Here is a 20,626-nt window from a genome sequence, read left to right on the forward strand (position 1 = left end):
CACACACAACGTGCCAACACAGCCACACCGCACACAACATACCAACACAGCCACAGCACACTCAACGTACCAACACAACCACAGCACACACAACGTACCAACACAGCCACAGCACACACAACGTACCAACACAGCCACAGCACACACAACGTACCACCACAGCCACACCACACACAACGTACCAACAGAGCCACAGCACACACAACGTACCAACACAGCCACAGCACACACAACGTACCAACATAACAAGACAACACACAGAGAAAACCTGTATAGTCATCCACATCGGGAAAGTATGATGTCACTCCAGCGTTTAGATGTGGACACACATGTACATGCATGAATAAACTACACTTGTGTGCACACACACGGACAAATACACAAAATGTACATGCACCCCCCCCCCCCCCCCCCACACACACACAGACCCCTCCCCCCCCCCCCACACAGACCCACACAGACCCCCCCCCCCCCACACACACCCCTCCCCCCCCCCCACACCCACCCACACAGACCCCCCCCCCCCACACCCACACACCCACAAGTACATACATGCACCCCCCCCCCCCCCACACACACACATACACACACACGTGCGCGTACATGAATAAACTACACTTGTGTGCACACACACGGACAAACACACAAAATGTACATGCACCCCCCCCCCCCCCCCACACACACACACAGACCCCCCCCCCCCCCCCCACCCACACACACCCACCCACAAGTACACATGCACCCCCCCCCCCCCCCCCCACACACACACATACACATACTAACACACATACACACACACACACACGTGCGCGTACACCCCCCCCCCCCCCCCCCCCGCCAATAGCATGTCTGTGTTTCGTGAGGATTGCAATGATCATGGACCTCGCAGTTGCAAGAAACAAGCCTTGTTTCTTTGTTAACTAACTAGTCTGTACTACGCTCTGCATTCGTGGCATTCAGTTATTCTCAGCATACTGGGTGCATCTTTCCGTTAGGCATTCCGTTACAAATTTGGGTCGATCAAATTTGTTGGACAACGTATTACCGATAAGCCAGAGTGTACGGATTATGTGTTGGGTTGGGAATTAATAATCAATCCCAAACTTGACAATCAAAATTATCTACATGGACAAAAACACAACACCATGTTGAAAAATACGACTTGACACTCACCGTAGACAACTCTTTGGCGAGACGTGCCACCTCCTTCACTTGCGTGTGCATCTCTGCAGCCGTTGGGCGATCAATGGCGGGGTTAGCGAGACAACGCTGAATTGACGCTTTGAGTGGATGTCCATTCCGCACTTGTTGTAAGGCCGAACGACGACGTTCCACTTCAGCAATCTCTTGTTCCTCGCTCGTTCCATCAGGGCGCTGAACCAGCCGTGAGCGAGGTGCGTCGAGCAGATCTCGTGAGGGATTAGCGCCGACTAAAACGCTCAGGGACAGCACACCAAAGGAAAATATGTCGAGAGACCGATCATACACGGCAGGCTCTTTCAAGACTTCCGGCGGCATGTACAGCATCGTGCCGGGGCAAGTGATCAGGTCTTCCAGCAAAAGAGCAAAACTCCTTTGCATCGCGCGGGCCACGCCAAGATCACATACCTTGGCGGTTTGGCCTTTGATGAGAATGTTTTTCAAGGTCAAGTCGCGATGAATAATAGGAGGTTTTCTGCTGTGTAAGTAGCGGACACCGGCTATTGCGTCGGACAGGAAACCCAACAGGGTGGCATCGTCAAGCCGGCCATCGCCAACACTACAATCCTGCAGAGTGGAATCCAGGAGCTCCATTGCCAGAGCTGGCAAGCCACGATCAGCGGTTACACCAACACCCAATATTTGGCAGAGATTGGGGTGGTGCAAACCGGAGAGGGTGGAAATTTCTCCACCAAACCGCCTTAGTTTCTCGCGCCTGCCCTGGATACCTGGCTCAACGAGGAGATGATGTAAGACCTTGGCAGCTAGGGGTATTCCTTGCCATTCTACTCGAAACACAGCGGCATCACCACCTGCGCCAGCCTGATTGTCCTCACTGATGGCGAAAACACCGAGATAGGCTATTTGACCTCTAGCCAATCCCAGGTCCCGTAGAAGCGAGTCTTCCGACGGTCGCTCCATAACTGACCCTAACTAACACTTGTAACGAGCACTTCCCCCACGCTAGACTCACTAGTCTGTACTGTAGACAATCCACCATTCACAGTGTTCTCTTTAGAAACTGACTCAACTCTGGTCTGTTTCTCCTCGACAAGGCCAGGTATGCTTACTTGCCCTTCATCAACAATAAATAACTGAATAACTGAATAATGATGATGTGGGCATACATGGAACATAGACGGATAATGCATACTGGTGTCATGAATCACGATGCAGAAAGCCAGCTGAAACATGTAAAATAATGGGACAAGCTCAAGACTACAGTGCGTTTTTTTATAATAGACTCTGAAAACCTTGAGAACGTACTCAAGGACACTTTTGAGAAAATGTCATGCGAGTTGCGTCACGAAAATCTGCGCGCGAAATTCGAAAAACCAGGTGCGACTCGTGGCATTTCGCCATCAGATTCTTGTTCAGAGTGTCCTTCGAGCTCCTTGCCTCGTGGCCGGAGGAATCATTTTGTTGCTGACTGCTCTGTGGCCCTATTTTGCTTTTTCTCGAGTGTCTTTTCGTTCGTGGCAACTTGTTCTCTCGACATGCCACATAAGTATGACAAAACGCGACCGGGCCATGGTACATGGTGGTGTCTGTTTTACAATTTTTTGCGAACACGAGGAGAACAATGGCTGGGCGTCGAATTGGTCGCAAGTATTCCATTCGTCATGCTGCTGTTGCGTGTGGCGTCAGCATTTCCACCATGAACAGATGTACCAGGGATGCTGACGGCGAAAATCAGCGTGCTGCGTTGGCCTTGTCTGTCTCCAGTGATGAAGGCAACGAGAGTGACAATCCCCGATGTGAGACTCGTGCCATGAAACCACTCAACCCTGACGGATTTGCTTTGGACTGTATAAGAAGTAATTTACGGATTCTATGCTGCGAAGGAGGACCCAACACTGGACAAAGTTCCTGCTCGCTGCAGAGAAACCATCGACGATTTTCCAGACATGAGCAAAACTAGCTCTTGGGAAAATGTTGCGTTCCATGGGATTCCAGTGTGGCAAGACCAGAGGTATCACACAAATAATGATGGAACAGCACAGGATTGTGTCATGGCGGCATCGCTACCTGTGAGACATACCTGGATGAGACGTGGGTCAATGCGCGTCACACAGTTACTAGGAGGTGGTACGACAATGGTGACAGGAGTGTATAGGCAAGCAACCAAATGAAGCACCATCAGGTAAAGGCAAGCGCGTTATTGTTCTGCATACTGGTGGACGGGACAGATTCGTGAAAAACTGCGCGGATGTGTTCGTGACTGGAGGCCGGCGCCAACGATGATATACGTCGTCGGTTGTCCGAGCACATCTGTTCACTGTGTAATACTGTCGTCACAAGTGCAACATAAAACACGGAATTATTGGGGCCGTTTCGTTCCTCGCTGGTCTTCTACTATTCGCAGATGTTGAACCAGACACAACTGTGACTTATTTGCATTGTGTGTGTGTGTTTGTGTGTTTGTAAAACTGCTCATGCTTCCTTTTTGTTAGTCTCTTTATGGGAGCTGTGTGAATTGCCTTTGTGATTTGTTGTGGTGCTTGAATTTTCACTGCATTCTTTCAGGGATCGAGGGAAGTTTCCTACATGCATGCTGGAATGTTTTGATTTATTGAGCTAATTGCAATACAGGATTTGAATTATTCAGTACAGTTTGCCACAATAAGTCGTGAAAAGCCACGGCTCACTGGTTTCCTACAACGGTTTAGAGAACTGCAGACAGCAGTGCACAACTGCACAGCCATGTGCATGTACATGTACATGCATGCGCTGTACTACAGTATACCGAAAAAGAAAAGAAAAAAAAGAATCAAGAACTGGATTCGAACTCATGCCGGGCACCATGCAAGTGATAAGCTTTCCTGGCTAAAACTTCCGTTTTGAAAATCAAAATCCACTGAAAACCATTTAAAACCGGATTTCTAGCCGAAACCCGGCCGAATATCTAACTTTGACAATTATTATTATTCCCACTCCCAAACTTAATTTTCTTCGATCCAAGATCCACACAAACGCAGCTGTGAAGAAAAAATTTCAAATTTGGAATGAGAACAAACTAAAAAATCAAAATCGACAATGGTCTGTTATAAAAAAACGCACTGTAGATGCCATGCTTGCACCATACATGTTCAGTACTACTAGCGATAATACACGGGAATCTGTACTCACCATTGCTTTGTCATGCACGGGCAATCATTACTGAGTAGCAGTCACTACTCGTAAAGCAGCTAGCTGTACTTGTGTAATCAAGACAGTATTGACAGATATCACCTCTTCAATGTATTGGTAGGAGTTGGCGATCGCGTGATGGCCCCAACAGCCACCCGCGATGTCGACAGTCACTGCTACTCGAAAGGATCGACATGTACGACGGACGGTTCGTAATCCAACACTTGCCCTTGCTTTCTGCGAGCTTTTTCGTCGCTCTATCTATCGTCTTACACAATAGCAGTTTGCCCAGCTGTCAACACTCAGGTATTCATAATGCATGTACTCAATCTGCGGACAGAACTGTGTTGTCCCTTGTGGACTCATCCGCGCAGCACAGAGAAAATGAGGCCTAACCTAATAGCAATGAATACATATTTATACAAATTTTCCAAAGCCAGATTTAAACCAGGCCCGAATGTACCTTGCCAGAGTGCTCAAGCTGACAAGTCAGTGAGCTCAGCATAAAGCAAACAGCAAAGGCACTACCCCACATAAGAGTGCACAACTGCTACAAGAGCAGGAGGTATATACTCAATCTGCGGACAGAACTGTTTCGTTCCTTGTGGACTCATCAGCGCAGCACAGAGATAATGAAGACGAACGTGATAGAAAAGAAAAATAAATTTACCAAAGCATACTGAACTGAAATCAAAACATATCAGTGGAAATATTCACAAGACTACAAGTACATAGTTTGGATGGCGGTTTGAACTACCGTCAGCTCCTGCTTTTTGGCAGGAGTAGCTGTTCCCTAGGACAATTTGGAGCCACGCATACTGGCAGTGATTAGATGAGAGGTCATAATGAAGCAGTTGAGTCAATATTCCAGAAGCGTCGTCGTACGCCGTCATGTAGAGTTGCGACTTTCAACGTCCGTTCACTAAAATCAAAAATCAAAAAACAAACTCTCGCCGAAGATTTCGAGGCCTACAAGCTCGACATCCTTGGGATTACGGAGACCTGGATAGCCGACAATGGAGTTGATACCCTCGGCGCAAGCTGTATAGGTCCGGTGGTCAATCGTCTCGCGCTGGCGTTGCCATCCTCGTCAAAAAGAAATTTTCCACTAATGTTCTGCCGTACCAGTTCCACTCTCTGACCCAGTTGTATCAGTGTCTGCTCCAGCGCCGGGTGAGCCGGGTAATCCACCCGGTTGGGCGGCGCTTGGACCCGGTTGAAAATATAGTTCCGGGTTACCTGTGACCCGGTTGGTACTTTACACTAGTCTTTCGAACTTCGAAAGAACTGACTACATGGCTTGTATGTATCAGATACTTCTTCATTTTTCGTAATTTTCTAATTCCTGTACTCTCTTTTCTAAATGCGGCTTATCCATTCGCCTTTATATCATTGGGCCTAGTTCCCGTTTATTGTCCGAATTAAAATAAACCAACCAACCAGTTAAAGCATGTGACGCGGCTGGTGAGACGGCGCCAGGTACATGTGTACCCGGCTCCGACCCGGTTGAAATGGTTGTGCCAGGTACACGTGTACCCGGCTGTCCTACAATCGTAGAGCAGACACTTTGTATCTGTACGAATGGTACTCAGCCCGCGACCTGACAGTCGAGCTGTCACGGTCGTGTGCTGCTCTGCCCCAACTCTTCAACGATCCACCATCAACCCTCAGGAAGCTGACAACTTCTACGAAATTCTCAACAATGTTGTATTGAAAACGAAGAACCGTGACGAATTATGGATATTAGGAGATTTGAATGCTAAAGTTGGGAGTTCGAGGCCAGGATCTGTCAGCCCTGTTGGATGCTACTCTAAACACACTATATCAAACTCAAATGGATGCAGACTTGTAGAATTTTGCGAGGACAACCGGCTGGTGCTAACCAACACACTGTTCAAGCACAGGATGCAACATCGCTCAACATGGTTTTCTGATGGTTTAGTGCATGCGGATGGAAAGCCTGTGCGGAATATGATAGATTACGTGATAGTAAAACGTTCCACCATGGCCGCGGTTCTAGATGCAAGATCGTTTGGAGGCTTCCCCACGCGCTCTGATCATCACCCTGTTATTGCAGTTCTTGGCATCGCACTTTCTAAAGTCCATCCGACCGTCAAACAACAAGACCCATGTTTCAATCGCTATAACCGTCCAACCGCTGAATCGTCGAAACTGTTCTGCGACCGTCTCAAGGAGAAGTTACCTTCTCGGCTTCCACGCTCCGCAAACATCGACAATGACTCCGTGGATAAGGCGTGGCGTGGATTCGTCTGGGCTACGCATGATGCAGCGCAGGATGCATTCGGGAAAGTGCCCACTGGTTCTGCTCCGAAAGCAAGCACGAACCCTCGCGTTGCATCCTTATCCACTGAACAGAAGAATCTGCACTGCCGCATAAACGCTGAACCTGATCCAGAGCAACGTAAAGCTTTAAAGATTGAAAGATCTGCAAAACTCCACGAGATTCGAAGGATACTACAGAAGGAGGGCGAGCAATATTGGCAACGTAAGGCTGTTGAAGTAGATGCTTTACGTCCTGACCCACGGTCCTACTTCAACGCCATCAACAACTTACGCCAACTACGCTCTGGGAAGAAGGCTGCGCCTGTGCGCCTTGCTGACGCAGACGGCAGAATCATTGCAGACATCTCATGGAATCTTAATGCCTTTAATGAATATTATGAATCGGTATTTTACACTGATGGCCAGCCACTCGACCTCAGGCAGCAATCGAATGAGGAAGATCCATTCACAATCGAAGAAGTACGGTCTGCAATTATCAAGCAGAAGTATGATGGTGCTGTCGGTCCTGATGGTATCAGTGCTGATGCTTTGAAGTCAGCTAATAACCTTTTCGCACCCTGGCTGACGAATTTCTTCAACGCTGTTCAAGCTACAGAGTACTGTCCTGACGACATGCGCTGCGGCCTCATCGTTCCCATCTACAAAGCCGGCAAGCCTCTAGGACATCCAAAAAGCTACCGCCCCGTTATGCTCTTTTCCGTCGTCCGTAAGATCTTGACGTCAATACTCGCCCGACGACACACACTCCATGTGCAGTCATATGTTGCAGAGAGCCAAGCTGGTTTCGGCCCTGGCAGATCGACCACGGATGGTGTCTTTTACGCCAGGACGATGTGTGAGCGCGCACTACTTGGCGACGGGTAATATTCATCGGCACTATTGGACTTCAGCGGTGCGTTTGACACTGTCATTCGTCATGTTGCTCTGGAGAGGTTAGCCACTGCTGGCGCACCAACGTCCACCACTGCAGTCCTAGTATCAAACACAACAGCCCGCACGAAGCTTGGTAAACAACTAAACAAACCATTTCCAACGAACATCGGCGTCGGCCATGGTGACCCAATGTCACCAATAATGTTTATAACTTACCCCGAAGGTTCCATGCGTAAGATCCGAGAGCAAGCTCTACCCGCGTCAGACCTACCAGCAACTTTCACACAATACGCAGACGACACCAATGCCCATCAGAACGAGCGATCATCTGTGGAAGAAACCGTCCGTGTGTGTGAACACGTTTTCTCGGATGACAAACTGAAGCTTAACGTGGCAAAAACTCAATATTTCACCGTGACCAAGGAAGATGATTCCTCGGTGAATCGGTGAAGCTTCTGGGGAGTATGCTAGGCACAGCAGAAGACATAGCAGCCAGAGTGTCTGTTGCAAATCGGAAATTTGCAAGCATTCCATGGAAACGCCACAACCTGAATTCCAGGCTGTGTATGTTTTCCTGCCTGATATTGCCTGTCTTGCTGTATAATTGTGCGCTTTGGACCTTATCGCAAACATTAACCGACGTCGTCAATGTATGGCACCGGAAGAAACTACGTACCATCATTGGTATCACGTACCCACAACGAATCTCGAACACAGCGCTGTATGCCAGAACCGAGCAGACCCCACTATCCCAAGTCTGCAGGCATCGGAGACTGCTGTGGGTCGGCCATGTAGTGAGGGAAGGCGAAGAATCGTCCTCTTTCCAAGCCCTCCTAATGTCAATCAACACAACAGACATACGACGACCCCGAGGACGACCACGTCTGAGATGGATCGACGTTGTCAAGAAAGACTTACAATGCATTAATCTGTCGCTTCTGGATGCTGTGCAATCTGCTTCTGATAGAGCTGCTTGGCTCGAAATTGTTACCAGATGCGTTGACCTCATGCAATGAGTGAAATGCGAACTGTCATTAGGCCAAAACAAATAATGACCTTGTTTCCGTCGCCCGACCGGGCCACTTTTTCCCAAATTCTGAAACTTTTTTTTGGTCCCAAATGTATACAAACGGTGGCAATGCCATGTGTGCAAGTGCACTCAACGAGTCATAACTCCGTCAAATCTCAACCCAATTTCACAATCGAAACACCTACAAGGTAGCACAGATTCTCAGCTGTCGGCTCGAAAACCTATGGGGTCGATACGAGCTAGAATAACGGAGCTGGAAGGACTCGAACTGTTTTCTTGATTTCTCAGGATGTACGAAAACAGGAATACACCACATGCTTTACAAGAACAGTGAGTCAGTCAACTTTGACATTGATCCTTGCCATGATACATGTATGTACAATGTACATGTGTAGGTGCTCTTGTCCATCAATACCACAAAGATTGAGGAACCAAAAAAAGTATTCAAAAAAAGTTTCATTCCGGCCGACCGAGTCTCCTTTTTGAGGGGTTGCCGACCGGAAACAAGCCTATTTTTTTGTTTTGGCCTTATTATTATTATTTGAAACTCGGATGTTGAGCCACAAATAAATGTAGAAAGGAAAAATCCAAGTTGGAAGGCTGTCGGCTAGCGCTACGTAGATGTGTTGAAGCTAGGTGTCAGGACGTCGAATGTCTCAGTACTCTTGTCAGTTTTGTGCCTAGTTATTGCACTTTCTGACTGTATATAGTATCCAGTTACAGTGAGGGAGAGTTTCTCTTAACTCGTATCCATATGTCCTTTTCCTTTCTACATTATTATTATTATTATAAGTACATGTGGGCAGTGTGCGACGTGGCCATGAGCGGGGGGGGGGGGGGGGGGGGGGATCGGACAGTTCACAGAGTTACAATTCTGAACAAAGCCGATTTCTGTGATGCACTGTGCCCGCGTTACGGTCTTTCTTTGGATGGTCTCCCCAGTACCTGTGTGTGTGGGGCTGCCCTCACCACGGATAATGCTTTAGCGTGCCGTGCCCATGCCGGGGATACCCCATCGCTCGCTATGATGAGATTAGAGATCTCCTGGCAGAGGTAATGCGGGAGGTGGTGAGGGATATGGAGTCCGAGCCGACTCTGCTCCCATATCAGGGAGAGGATCTGCCAGGCCGGTCAGCCAACCGGTCGGCAGGAGCCCGCCTGGATATTCGGGCTCGGGGCTTTTGGTCGAGGCAGCAGGATGCTTTCCTTGATGTACGGGTCACTCACTCGAAAGCTTCCCTCCTGTCTCGTTCGGAAGTCCTGAGTCAGCTCCAGGCGCATGAAAAGGCAAAAAAAGAACATACTGTGACAGAGTGAACAGAGTGGGTCGTGGAGCTTTCACTCCTCTCGTTTTCAGTACCTCCGGCATGTGTGCGGTAAAGAGACGACATTGTGTTTGAAAGCACTGGCATCGCAACTGGTGGAGAAGCATAGTGAACTTGCCTACTCGGTAGTGATGGGTGAGCTTCGGAGCCTCCTGTCGTTCACCCTTCTCCGTTTGGCCATAACATGCTTCCACGGGTGCAGGGGGTCGTATGGTCGTAGCCGAGACCACGGCTTCTTGCACCGCTGCCTGTCAAGGTCAGTGGCCTAGACGGTATTAAACGTGTTTAAGTTGTCTGATTGTTTCTTTGTATGCGTCGCTTGCTTGCTTGTAATTTGTCTCCTGCAACCATGTTTTAACATTGCTAGTGCTTACGTTTGGTGATTTTGTTGCCGCGTGACCGCCAACTAGCCTTTCCCAAAGATGCCATCATTTTTCGCAACTTATGCTTTTCGCAACCGTGCCAAAACAAGTGTTAGTTGTTGAAATCGCATCCATATTTTCAGAAAAAGCTCAAAAGTTGCTAATATGGCAACCTAAAATTGGAGAGTTCTTGTGCAAAACCTACAAAAAAGGGAGCAGAAATAGCAGAAGTGCAGCGACAGAAAACTCGTAGATCTACACCCCTTCCTGCTGTGAACCACCACTTTACACAGTGCCAGCAGCCTGTTGCATGTATCCTACATGTACATGTACATGTACATGTACATCATTCCAGTGCAAGGGAAAGGGAATGCACATTATCATAACTACCGTTGATCTACTGTCTCTCTGAAATCAGTCTGAAGGCAGGCGAGAAATGAGCGAGTACGAGTATGTATTTGTCCGACATGTACATGTACATACCGGTACTAGCAGTCGGTGAGTCGGTGCCTTGACCTTTTGACCTCATGCCATGGGGCCAATTGCGCCTAGGTTGCGGAAAAGTTGCGAAATAGTTCGCGAAAATGAAGAAAGTTGCGATTTCTTCCTAAACAACGAAAAGTTGCGAAAAAAGTGGCGAGCATCTTTGGGAAAGGGCTACTAGCCGTTGGCGGATTATGCTCAGCCAATCGTCAAATTATGCTTTTGATTATGCCACAATTATGCCAACAAATTTGCTGAATTATGCTCGGTTCCACTATGTATTCACGCTGTACATAGAGGATTGAGAAACCACGCATACACACACGGCCATGCCCAAAGCATAATTTTTGTCTAAACCGAAAGATTATGCCGACCTTATACTTTGGAATCCGTATATTATGCCGGAGCATAATTTTTTGACGAAATCCCAAGATTTTGCCAAATATTATGCCGGCATAATCTGCCAAGGGCTATGACAAGGAGTCGTAACTGGGGTATTAAAAAAAACCATCCGCAGGCTTTCTGACAAAGCTGTATTATGCCCTAAGCATAATTTTTTTGTCTAAACCGAAAGATTATGCCGACCTTACACGTTGGAATCCGTATATTATGCCGGAGCATAATTTTTGACGAAATCCCAAGATTATGCCAAATAATATTATGCCGGCATAATCCGCCAAGGGCTAAGGGCTACCGCCAACTGCCATCTTCTCAGATTTGTGTTGGGTTTCAGTTCCCGTTATGGCAACAAAGAATTGGATTGATTTTTTTTCTTCAGATTCTTGGCGTTTTGTTCATTTTTTCTATTGAGATTTTTTTGTCATAATATTATGTAAGCACATTTGCTTTGCCCGTACGAGAGGTTTGTTAAAAAATGTGAATAATGTCAAGACTATCGCCGTAGTATCGGAACATGTACACAGAGGAAGTGGGAGGGGGGGGGGGGTAGGGATGCAATTTTTGCTGGATAAGTCTCGCTCAAAGTCTTCTTTTCCCTACACAGGAACATGTACATGTAGATTAGCCCCATCCCTCACACAAACAAGTCAACAAAGAGGCATCTTTGGATTGAGGAGTGCTGGTTTCGAAACAACTGGTTTGAAGCTCAAAGTAGAGCAGGTGTTAGCTCAGAGCAGAGCTGCTGTTAGCTCAGAGCAGAGCTGCTGTTAGCTCAAAGTAGAGCTGCTGTTAGCTCAAAGTAGAGCTGCGGTTAGCTCAAAGTAGAGCTGCTGTTAGCTCAAAGTAGAGCTGCGGTTAGCTCAAAGTAGAGCTGCTGTTAGCTCAAAGTAGAGCTGCTGTTAGCTCAAAGTAGAGCTGCTGTTAGCTCAAGGTAGAGCTGCTGTTAGCTCAAAGTAGAGCTGCTGTTAGCTCAAAGTAGAGCTGCGGTTAGCTCAAAGTAGAGCTGCGGTTAGCTCAAAGTAGAGCTGCTGTTAGCTCAAAGTAGAGCTGCGGTTAGCTCAAAGTAGAGCTGCTGTTAGCTCAAAGTAGAGCTGCTGTTAGCTCAAAGTAGAGCTGCTGTTAGCTCAAAGTAGAGCTGCTGTTAGCTCAACATAGAGCTGCAATGCTAAATGGATGTAATATAGCGCAAGGCAGAGCCGCAGCAAATAGCTAGATAACACCAGTTGTGAGAGTGGACCCGATTAGTGGGTACGATAATTATGATGGTGTGAATAAGTTGGATAGGGAGGGATGGTGGGAAAAGAAACACTGCTGAAGCACGATCCGTTGTCTGGAAGAGCACAACAGGGCAAGCAAGATTTGTTTTTCTTTTCCGCAAAATGGGCTGGTGCCATTTGTGATTACGCAGCAAAACAAAGCGCATGACGTCAGTCTTGAATGCAGTACAAAGCAATGCAGTGCAGTGTGTGCGCTAGTTCGGATTGTTGCTAACAAGTACTAGCACAGCTAGTACACCATTAGCCCCATCCCTCACACAAACAAGTCAACAAAGAGGCATCTTTGGATTGAGGAGTGCTGGTTTCGAAACAACTGGTTTGAAGCTCAAAGTAGAGCAGGTGTTAGCTCAGAGCAGAGCTGCTGTTAGCTCAGAGCAGAGCTGCTGTTAGCTCAAAGTAGAGCTGCTGTTAGCTCAAAGTAGAGCTGCGGTTAGCTCAAAGTAGAGCTGCTGTTAGCTTAAAGTAGAGCTGCGGTTAGCTCAAAGTAGAGCTGCTGTTAGCTCAAAGTAGAGCTGCTGTTAGCTCAAAGTAGAGCTGCTGTTAGCTCAAGGTAGAGCTGCTGTTAGCTCAAAGTAGAGCTGCTGTTAGCTCAAAGTAGAGCTGCGGTTAGCTCAAAGTAGAGCTGCGGTTAGCTCAAAGTAGAGCTGCTGTTAGCTCAAAGTAGAGCTGCGGTTAGCACAAAGTAGAGCTGCTGTTAGCTCAAAGTAGAGCTGCTGTTAGCTCAAAGTAGAGCTGCTGTTAGCTCAAAGTAGAGCTGCTGTTAGCTCAACATAGAGCTGCAATGCTAAATGGATGTAATATAGCGCAAGGCAGAGCCGCAGCAAATAGCTAGATAACACCAGTTGTGAGAGTGGACCCATGAAACCAGCACTCCGTTAGCTAAGCACTATTGACGCACAGCAAGGGTCAATTTATGTCGGCACAGGCAAGCATTGCGCAGCTAGAGTTCAGTAGCTCATTACTCACCCGAGTTGGGGATCATGGCATCCATGGCACGGCAGCAAGCCGGGACGATAGCTGGCGCTTAGCGCTTGTTGTAGTCCGGATGTAGCATAGACACGCATCGCTCTTTCCACTGACCTGCCACTCGGAAGAAGGAGTCGGGGCACTAGCCATAGCAGCGGTGGTGGCTGCACCAATGTAGACCGAATGCCCGGAGTAGTTCGACTGGGATGGTACAGCGACAAGAGACCATACTGTTACTGTGAATGACTGCCTGGTCAGCTGCTGTCTGTTCAAGAGTACGAACAAGAGTTGCTCTGGTCCCTCGCGACGAGTGACAAATGGGTAGCTAACAATGGCACGGACCGGGCAGTACGGCGGTACAGACGGGCCAATGTCACTAGTAACGCCTTTACCGAATGGGTCCGTCTTGGATGAAAGCAGGAAGAGTTGCAAGCGTCCGTCACCAGGGGAGCTAGTACAGCCCCGTGTGATGCCATTAGTGAATTCAGCACACCGAAGAAATCCAAAGAAGCAGCATGGCGGCTTGGTAGAGCAGCTTGTCATGGCCATTCAGGATACTACTTTTCCGGCGTGCATCCGTCAGGTGTCGTAGGATTGGCATAGTTATAGGAAGGCGAGGGGTGAGTACAGCCGTACCATGGCATCGCTGGATGCCCTTCAACACCCTCTCCAGAAGCCACGCATCTACTAAGGGGCCGGCAAACCCATTCTCAAGGTGGGCTTTATGCACCGCACTCGCATACACAGATACAGTTCAGGGCACGCTGATCATAGTTCACGCATGAATGTGTGTCCAGGAACGATGACTCGGGCAGCAAAAGTGAGCTTCCCCAGGAGGAACTCGAGTTGACGCTGGCCGATGCTGCGCTCGCTGATAGTAGCCATGAGTGGCGCACGGATCTCGGACAGCTTGTCCTCTGGTAGCCGCAGTCTAGGAAAATACCAAGGTCAATGATGGTGATGGCCCTCGAGCTGGGATGGAGCAAAGAGGAGTGCCGAGATACGTGAATGCCCGGAGGGGGGGGGGGGTGGTGAGTTGCTGGTTGGCTGCAGCCAAACCAGTGGAGATATCGAGAAAGTCGTCGAGGTAATGAAGCCGGTGATCTATAGCAAACTCGTGCTGCATGATCCAGTTGACTGCTGTGGCTACTGAGTCAAAGACGGCTGGGCTGGAGCGGAGGCCAAAAGGCAGAAAGCGCTCGTAGTAGTAGGAGCCTTCCCAGCGAAGTCCTGACGGCGGACTGGGATCTGCCGAAATGCACTGCGTACATCGAGCTTGGACAAATACACAGGCTGTGGGCATGACATGATGATGTTGATCGCGTTGTCAATGCTCGCGTAGTGCAGAGAGAGCGGCTCGGCAGGAATGCTGTCGTTCGCGCCGGTGCCTTCCGGACTAGACAGATGGTGGATCATTCGCAGCTTACCGTTCTTTTTGGGGATGGCACCAATACCAGAGCGGCGCATTAACTGAAATGGAGGTGACGGAAATGGGCCTGTGGTCTCGCTGCGGGCGCAGGAAGCAGCTAATTGCTCGGATATAAATGCCGAGTGAGTGAAAGCCAAGGGTAGATTATTAGAGACAACCGAAATGTCGTGTTGGCCGGCAGATCCAAGAGTAAAGCCACGGCGCAGCCCATGGAGAACATACGCAACGCATTATTGATATGAGTGGTTACGTAACAGGCGGGCAAAGTGGTCAGCTAGCAGTGTGGTGTCTGCAGAGTGTATAGGAAAGAAGCTACGTACCGAGTCAAGCTATTCAGTAGCCATTCTGCTAGGAGCGGCGGGGTGGCCGATTGGCTCCGCGCTGCTGCTGGTTGCACATGATGCATGGGTGGTCCTTGCCACACTGGCTGCAGGTGTGGGAGAAGCGGCACGACGACGAAGAACAGCGACCTCCATTGAAGTTGCGGCAGATTTCTTGGCTGTCGCTGGTATGGTTGCGACCACTGGAGGTAAATGCTGCTGGCTTGGGGACGAAAAGGACACAAACCGCCCCTGGATGGGCCGTCTTACATTGAGCGCATTTTGGGTGTGCATGGCCTGTGACAGCTATCTGCCATAGGTTCACGTCGATGGTGTCCAACCTCTTCGTGCCTGGTTACTGGGCCACGAGCAGCCGCAGCTGGCGGTCGTACTCTAGCCACGCGCTTGGGAAGAATTGGCGGTTAGCAGTCAGGATCAACTGCTGGTACGCAATCAGTTCAGCAGTTCAGCAGTGCGGTGTAGGGCAGCAGCCGTGATAACAGACATGTATGTGGTCCATGCCTCGAGCCGGGTAGTTACATGTATAATTATCGTGAACCTTGCGACGCACCTGCTTCGCGTACGGTCATCCGACTCAACGATATTTAGCTGGCTATCGTTATTCGGGCTGTGCACCAGCCGGAATGTTGGGCCGGAAGTGTGCAAGAATTTCAGGCAACCAACTTGAAAAATCTACGAACTCCCCTCGCAAGATACGTTCTTGCACAGCCTTGGGCACAGCTGGTGCAGGTGGCTGATCGGGTGGGTTACAAGGGCTTGGCCTGGCGTAGTGGCGGCAGCAGCCGCATTGCCTTGGCCTTGGGTGAGGAGCGGCACAATGCTCTCCGATAATAATAAAATGGCGGCCGACAAAGCCGACTACACCTCGTCACGTAGATCTACGGGAGCGCAGATCCCATGTTGAGCCCGCGTCACCTGAGCTGGCGGAGGAGGCATTGGTGCAAGTCGGGCTTCTGGGCTCGCGAGCCGTGTCCGCACTGTCATGTTGCTGGTTCTCCTGGCCGGAGCAGACCTCACTACCAAGGGCTAGTTGTGCCAGCAAACGGTCCTGTAAAATACTTTTACTAAGTTTCCTTTCGGATTCAAGCCGCGCTGAGAAGGCTCGCCGCGGGGGCTTGGCAAGGCATTGCCTTGACAGTGTCGACAGTTAGGTCAGACATACTGAAGAAATACAGTGTCGAGGTGACACTCGGGCTGGCAGCAAAGCTACGAAAGGAAAAGAAACACTGCTGAAGCACGATCCGTTGTCTGGAAGAGCACAACAGGGCAAGCAAGATTTGTTTTTCTTTTCCGCAAAATGGGCTGGTGCCATTTGTGATTAGGGGCCGTCCGTAAATATCGATGTTTTTTTAGAGACGATATTGGTGCGTCTGGGGGGGAGGGGGTTTGAGCCATGTGCGTCTTTTCGAGCATCAGAAAAATATCGATGTAAATATCTGAAGTTTCGCCGATCCCTGCGCAGCTGCACGCGGACGTACGTCTAAATGGCTATACAAGAAATGTGAAACCAGCTTCCGTTCGCGGAGCTAAAACTCGCGACACAAGAACAAAATCAAAAATTGGAAGCTGTACGCCCATGGCGAATTTCAAGAGCAAAAGAATGAGCTATTGATTGTGGAATTCTGACATGTCACATGACAATCGACATGGCAACAGCGAATCCTAGCGCGACTTGCCGTGCTTTGAATCAGCCACTGAAGACCTGTGAGCGCTTGCAGGTCTCCGATTTTCCAATCGGAGCACGCCCAGGCGTGCTCCGATTGAATCGGAGCACGCCTAGGCGTGCTCCGATTCAGCCATCAGAGGCCGTTTTTTTTTTTTTTTTTTTTTTTTAGGCGGGAGTTTTTTAGGCGGGAGTGGAGCGCCGGTATGAAAGACTAAGTGCATAGTGCATTATGGTTGAAGAATGCAGTTCTGGATGGAGAGTCTCCAACTGCAACCAATGCTGCTACCCGTGCTCTTACAGCGCCAACAACGAGCGTTCAGCGATCACAGCAGCAGACTGAGTTCCACGATCCCGACATTGATGAGTACATCGCAACTTGTGACCCAACAGTGCAATCCCCAACTCACCAACGGTCTCTGATGCAGAAAGCTACGAAGACCATCAACTTTTCCGGAGCTCAGTTTGGTGCAAACTGCAATGTTCACCTGCACCTGTAGGCTGTAGGCTGTAGTCACTGCGAAGAAGAGAAGCTGAACTGACCTGGTTTTTAGCTGACTAGACTGCCCTTGTTTTATCTCTGTGTTGTGACTGTGTACATTAGTCATTATGTAACATGTCTGAAGTACTAAACTGGCGACTAGTTGTGTTCCTTGTCTGGTCTAGTGTGCGTGCCTTGAGTAGGTACTAGGTATGTGTGAAGTACTACATGTAGTAGTACTAGTAGTACGAAGTAGTTCGTGCAATGCATGTCAGAAATGGTATCAAAGCATTCGTACTCGGACTCAAGTGCTAGAATCGGAGCCCTCCGCGCTAGCGCGCGTCGGGCTCCGATTCCGCACTTTCGTCCTCGTACTCATGCTCGATTCCATACATCGGCCGAACGATGCCTGCGGGAGACCTTTTTCAAGACGTAGAGGCAGTGCGAACAAACACGGACGAACTCCACAAGAGTTTCCAGTCTTCACTGTCTGAACAAGGATTTGAAAAAATTCAAGCCCGAGCGTAGCCGCTTTGGCTACACCAGTACACGATGGCTGAGCACTGCAGCGCCAACCCGGTTCGCTCCCCCCAGGCGATGCAGCGTGAGTGCGGCGGGATTTTCACGCCTACACCGGACCCTCAACATCCTGGACCTGGGCACTTCATGAGCATCCAAAAATATTGATTCCATGATCTAGATGTACATGTGCGTCTTCTGGGGGGAGGGAGGGGGGTCAAGGGAGAGAAGCACCAATATCGTCTCTAAAAAAACATCGATATTTACGGACGGCCCCTTACGCAGCAAAACAAAGCGCATGACGTCAGTCTTGAATGCAGTACAAAGCAATGCAGTGCAGTGTGTGCGCTAGTTCGGATTGTTGCTAACAAGTACTAGCACAGCTAGTACACCATTATAGTGGTGTCCCTGATCAAGGTTCACCACTGCATGGGTGCCTTGTGAGCAGAAAGAGATTGCAAAGCCACGAGGATCTGCACATCGTGCAATAGGGAGAGCAGCGAAATAGAAGACACACAGCTACACCTTTCCCAAAGATGCAATCATTGTTCGCGACTTATGTTTTTCGACACCGTGCCAAAACAAGTGCAAGTTGCTGAAATCCCATCCAAATTTTCTGTGAACGCTCAAAAGTTTCCAACACCATAAAATGAAATAATAGAGCCCTTTAGGCTCCGGCGGATTATGCTCACGAAATCATGGAATTATGCTTTCATGGATTCTCGCATTATGCTCGCAAAATCCGAATATTATGCTTTGGCACGCAGGGATACATATTCACTTTGTTGTACTTATGGAGCCCCAAAGTTCGGAAAACTGTGCCTTTTTCGTACTTGCAAGTGGCCATAAGTGCAAAAATATTTTACACGAGTATCCCTATGCCAAGGTGTCCATGCATGCTAGTTATTATCATGGAAAAGGGAAAATATTACCCCTATAAATTCATTAGTTGGCCCAGGATCTGCGAAAACCAGGCTTAGGGTGAAATTTCACAAAATGACTTTTTCCCATTTTCAGCTTCTACTAGGCATGGGAGGTCAGGAAACAAAATATTACAGGTGTGGGTCGACTCATAGTGGTATTAAAAGTATCTAAAACACACCAGGGTATTGTTTAAAAAAATCCAAAAAAACACAAAATTGTTATCACAGGAAAGAGTGAAGAGAGATCCACCAGAGTGAAGGAAGAGACATGGATTATTTTTGCTTTAGGTGACATGACAAGGTAGGCATGTGGGGGCAGGCTTGTTGTGGCCTCTTGGTGCTGCAGGCTGTAGTGGCCATGCACAGTTCTGCATGAATTTTTTTTGCTCCTCACTCAGCACATTCTGAGGCTGAATACATGTACTGGCATGCTCTGGCGCTACACACCACAAGGAAACCCGACTCCAGTCGAGATGGCACCTTTTGAAGGGTGAATCTAGTACAACTGTTCAGAAACAAGAAAGAACACCGCCTTTCAAACTGTACCACTGACACTGTTCATAGTATGCGCATCGTGTGCTGGCGTGCTGCAGTGTCTGCTTGGTGCTGACCATGTACCAGCAAGTGAAATCTGGCGATTATCTCGGCACGCCGTACAATCCCTGGCAGCTAGCTGTCCAGCGAGGAAAGTCTCGAGTGGAGGCCTCTCGATCTGCTCGCTCATTCGCCTGGCATTCAGTAGCACTTCATCGCCAAGGACTTCAATTCAAAACAGTTTTCACACTTCGCTTCCAGCCTTTTTCCTCGTGAACTTCCTGCAAACGTACATGTATGAGCTCTGCTGCGCGTGTTCCTTTTGCGTGAGGCCCAGAAACAGCTAGTATCTCCATACTTCGATTGGCTGGATCGATGTCGTCCAGGTTCTCCTCGCTATCGCCATCACGACTCTAACTGGAGACGATTTCTTCACCATCTTCCGCAAGCAGCAGCTAGCGCAGAAATTTCGCCATCCCTGAGTGAAGGAGATGGAATCCGTTCGATCAGCTCAAAAAGTCTTCGTTGTGACTAGAGAAATTGCAGGGAATATTCAACCGGAAGCCCTTTGACTTCCCTGACTGCTGAAACCCTTCCTGCTGTAACAGTCCAACTAACTTCAGTAGTCATTCTTGGAATAAGCAATGATCCTTGCCATAATGCATTCTTATATACATGAACAAGCAATGATGGACATACCACCTAACAGCAGCAGCGTGATAATAGCAGGTGATAAGTGTATCCTATTCCTAGTGTTAGTAGTAACAGTGAATCTGTTACACCATTCCCCCCTCTCAACTGTCAGAACAGTACCAATTCGAAGGAACAGTTATTGTAACTAATGATCATGCATGGATATGTGGAATGCATGGTAGCCGAAAACAACACTGATGAACTCAAGATCCAGTGCATGTCCTCTGCAAATAACGCCTGGCTGGCAGGGAAGCACTATCCTAATCATGCAGAATGCTACATTTCTATTGCAACACGTAGAAACTAGCAATACAACTGTGGCTGCCAATTAAATAGCAATTTTATGAAAAACGGTCCAGGTAGGTTTTCAGCGGAATAATAGCGTTTCCTGCTTCATCCATCAAGTAATCCTCCGGCTCCCAGGTGGCATCTTGGTAGCCCTTCCATTTCACTAGGTACTGCGTGCGCCGTCCTCTCTTCTTGTGCGACAACACCTTTTCGACAATGCACCGCGTATGGCCATCCGCATCGGTTAGGGGTGGAGGTGCCGGCTGAGTACGGCCCGGTATCTCATTGCCATGGTACAGCTTGAGGGCAGCAATATTGAACACTGGATGGGCCCGAATGATTCTTGGAAGAGCTAATCTGTACGCATTCGGGGCCACTTTCTTCTGCACCTTGAACGGCCCATACCA

General features: G+C 48.8%; 2 protein-coding genes across 2 annotated transcripts in view; both read right to left on the reverse strand.

Moving 5' to 3' along the window:
- LOC135812377 (uncharacterized) overlaps positions 1-2,269 on the reverse strand; it is a 5,109-nt gene extending 2,840 nt beyond the window's left edge. Inside the window, exon 1 of the mRNA XM_065325752.1 lies at positions 1,174-2,269. Coding sequence (XP_065181824.1) covers positions 1,174-2,121 — 948 coding nt within the window. The 5' untranslated portion in view covers positions 2,122-2,269. The remainder of the gene's footprint in view (positions 1-1,173) is intronic.
- LOC135812287 (mucin-2-like) overlaps positions 1-20,626 on the reverse strand; it is a 177,197-nt gene that overhangs the window by 105,924 nt on the left and 50,647 nt on the right. The gene's annotated exons all lie outside the window — the stretch shown is intronic.

The sequence above is a fragment of the Sycon ciliatum genome, chromosome 3 (assembly GCF_964019385.1).
Source record: "Sycon ciliatum chromosome 3, ocSycCili1.1, whole genome shotgun sequence".
NCBI lineage: Eukaryota > Metazoa > Porifera > Calcarea > Leucosolenida > Sycettidae > Sycon > Sycon ciliatum.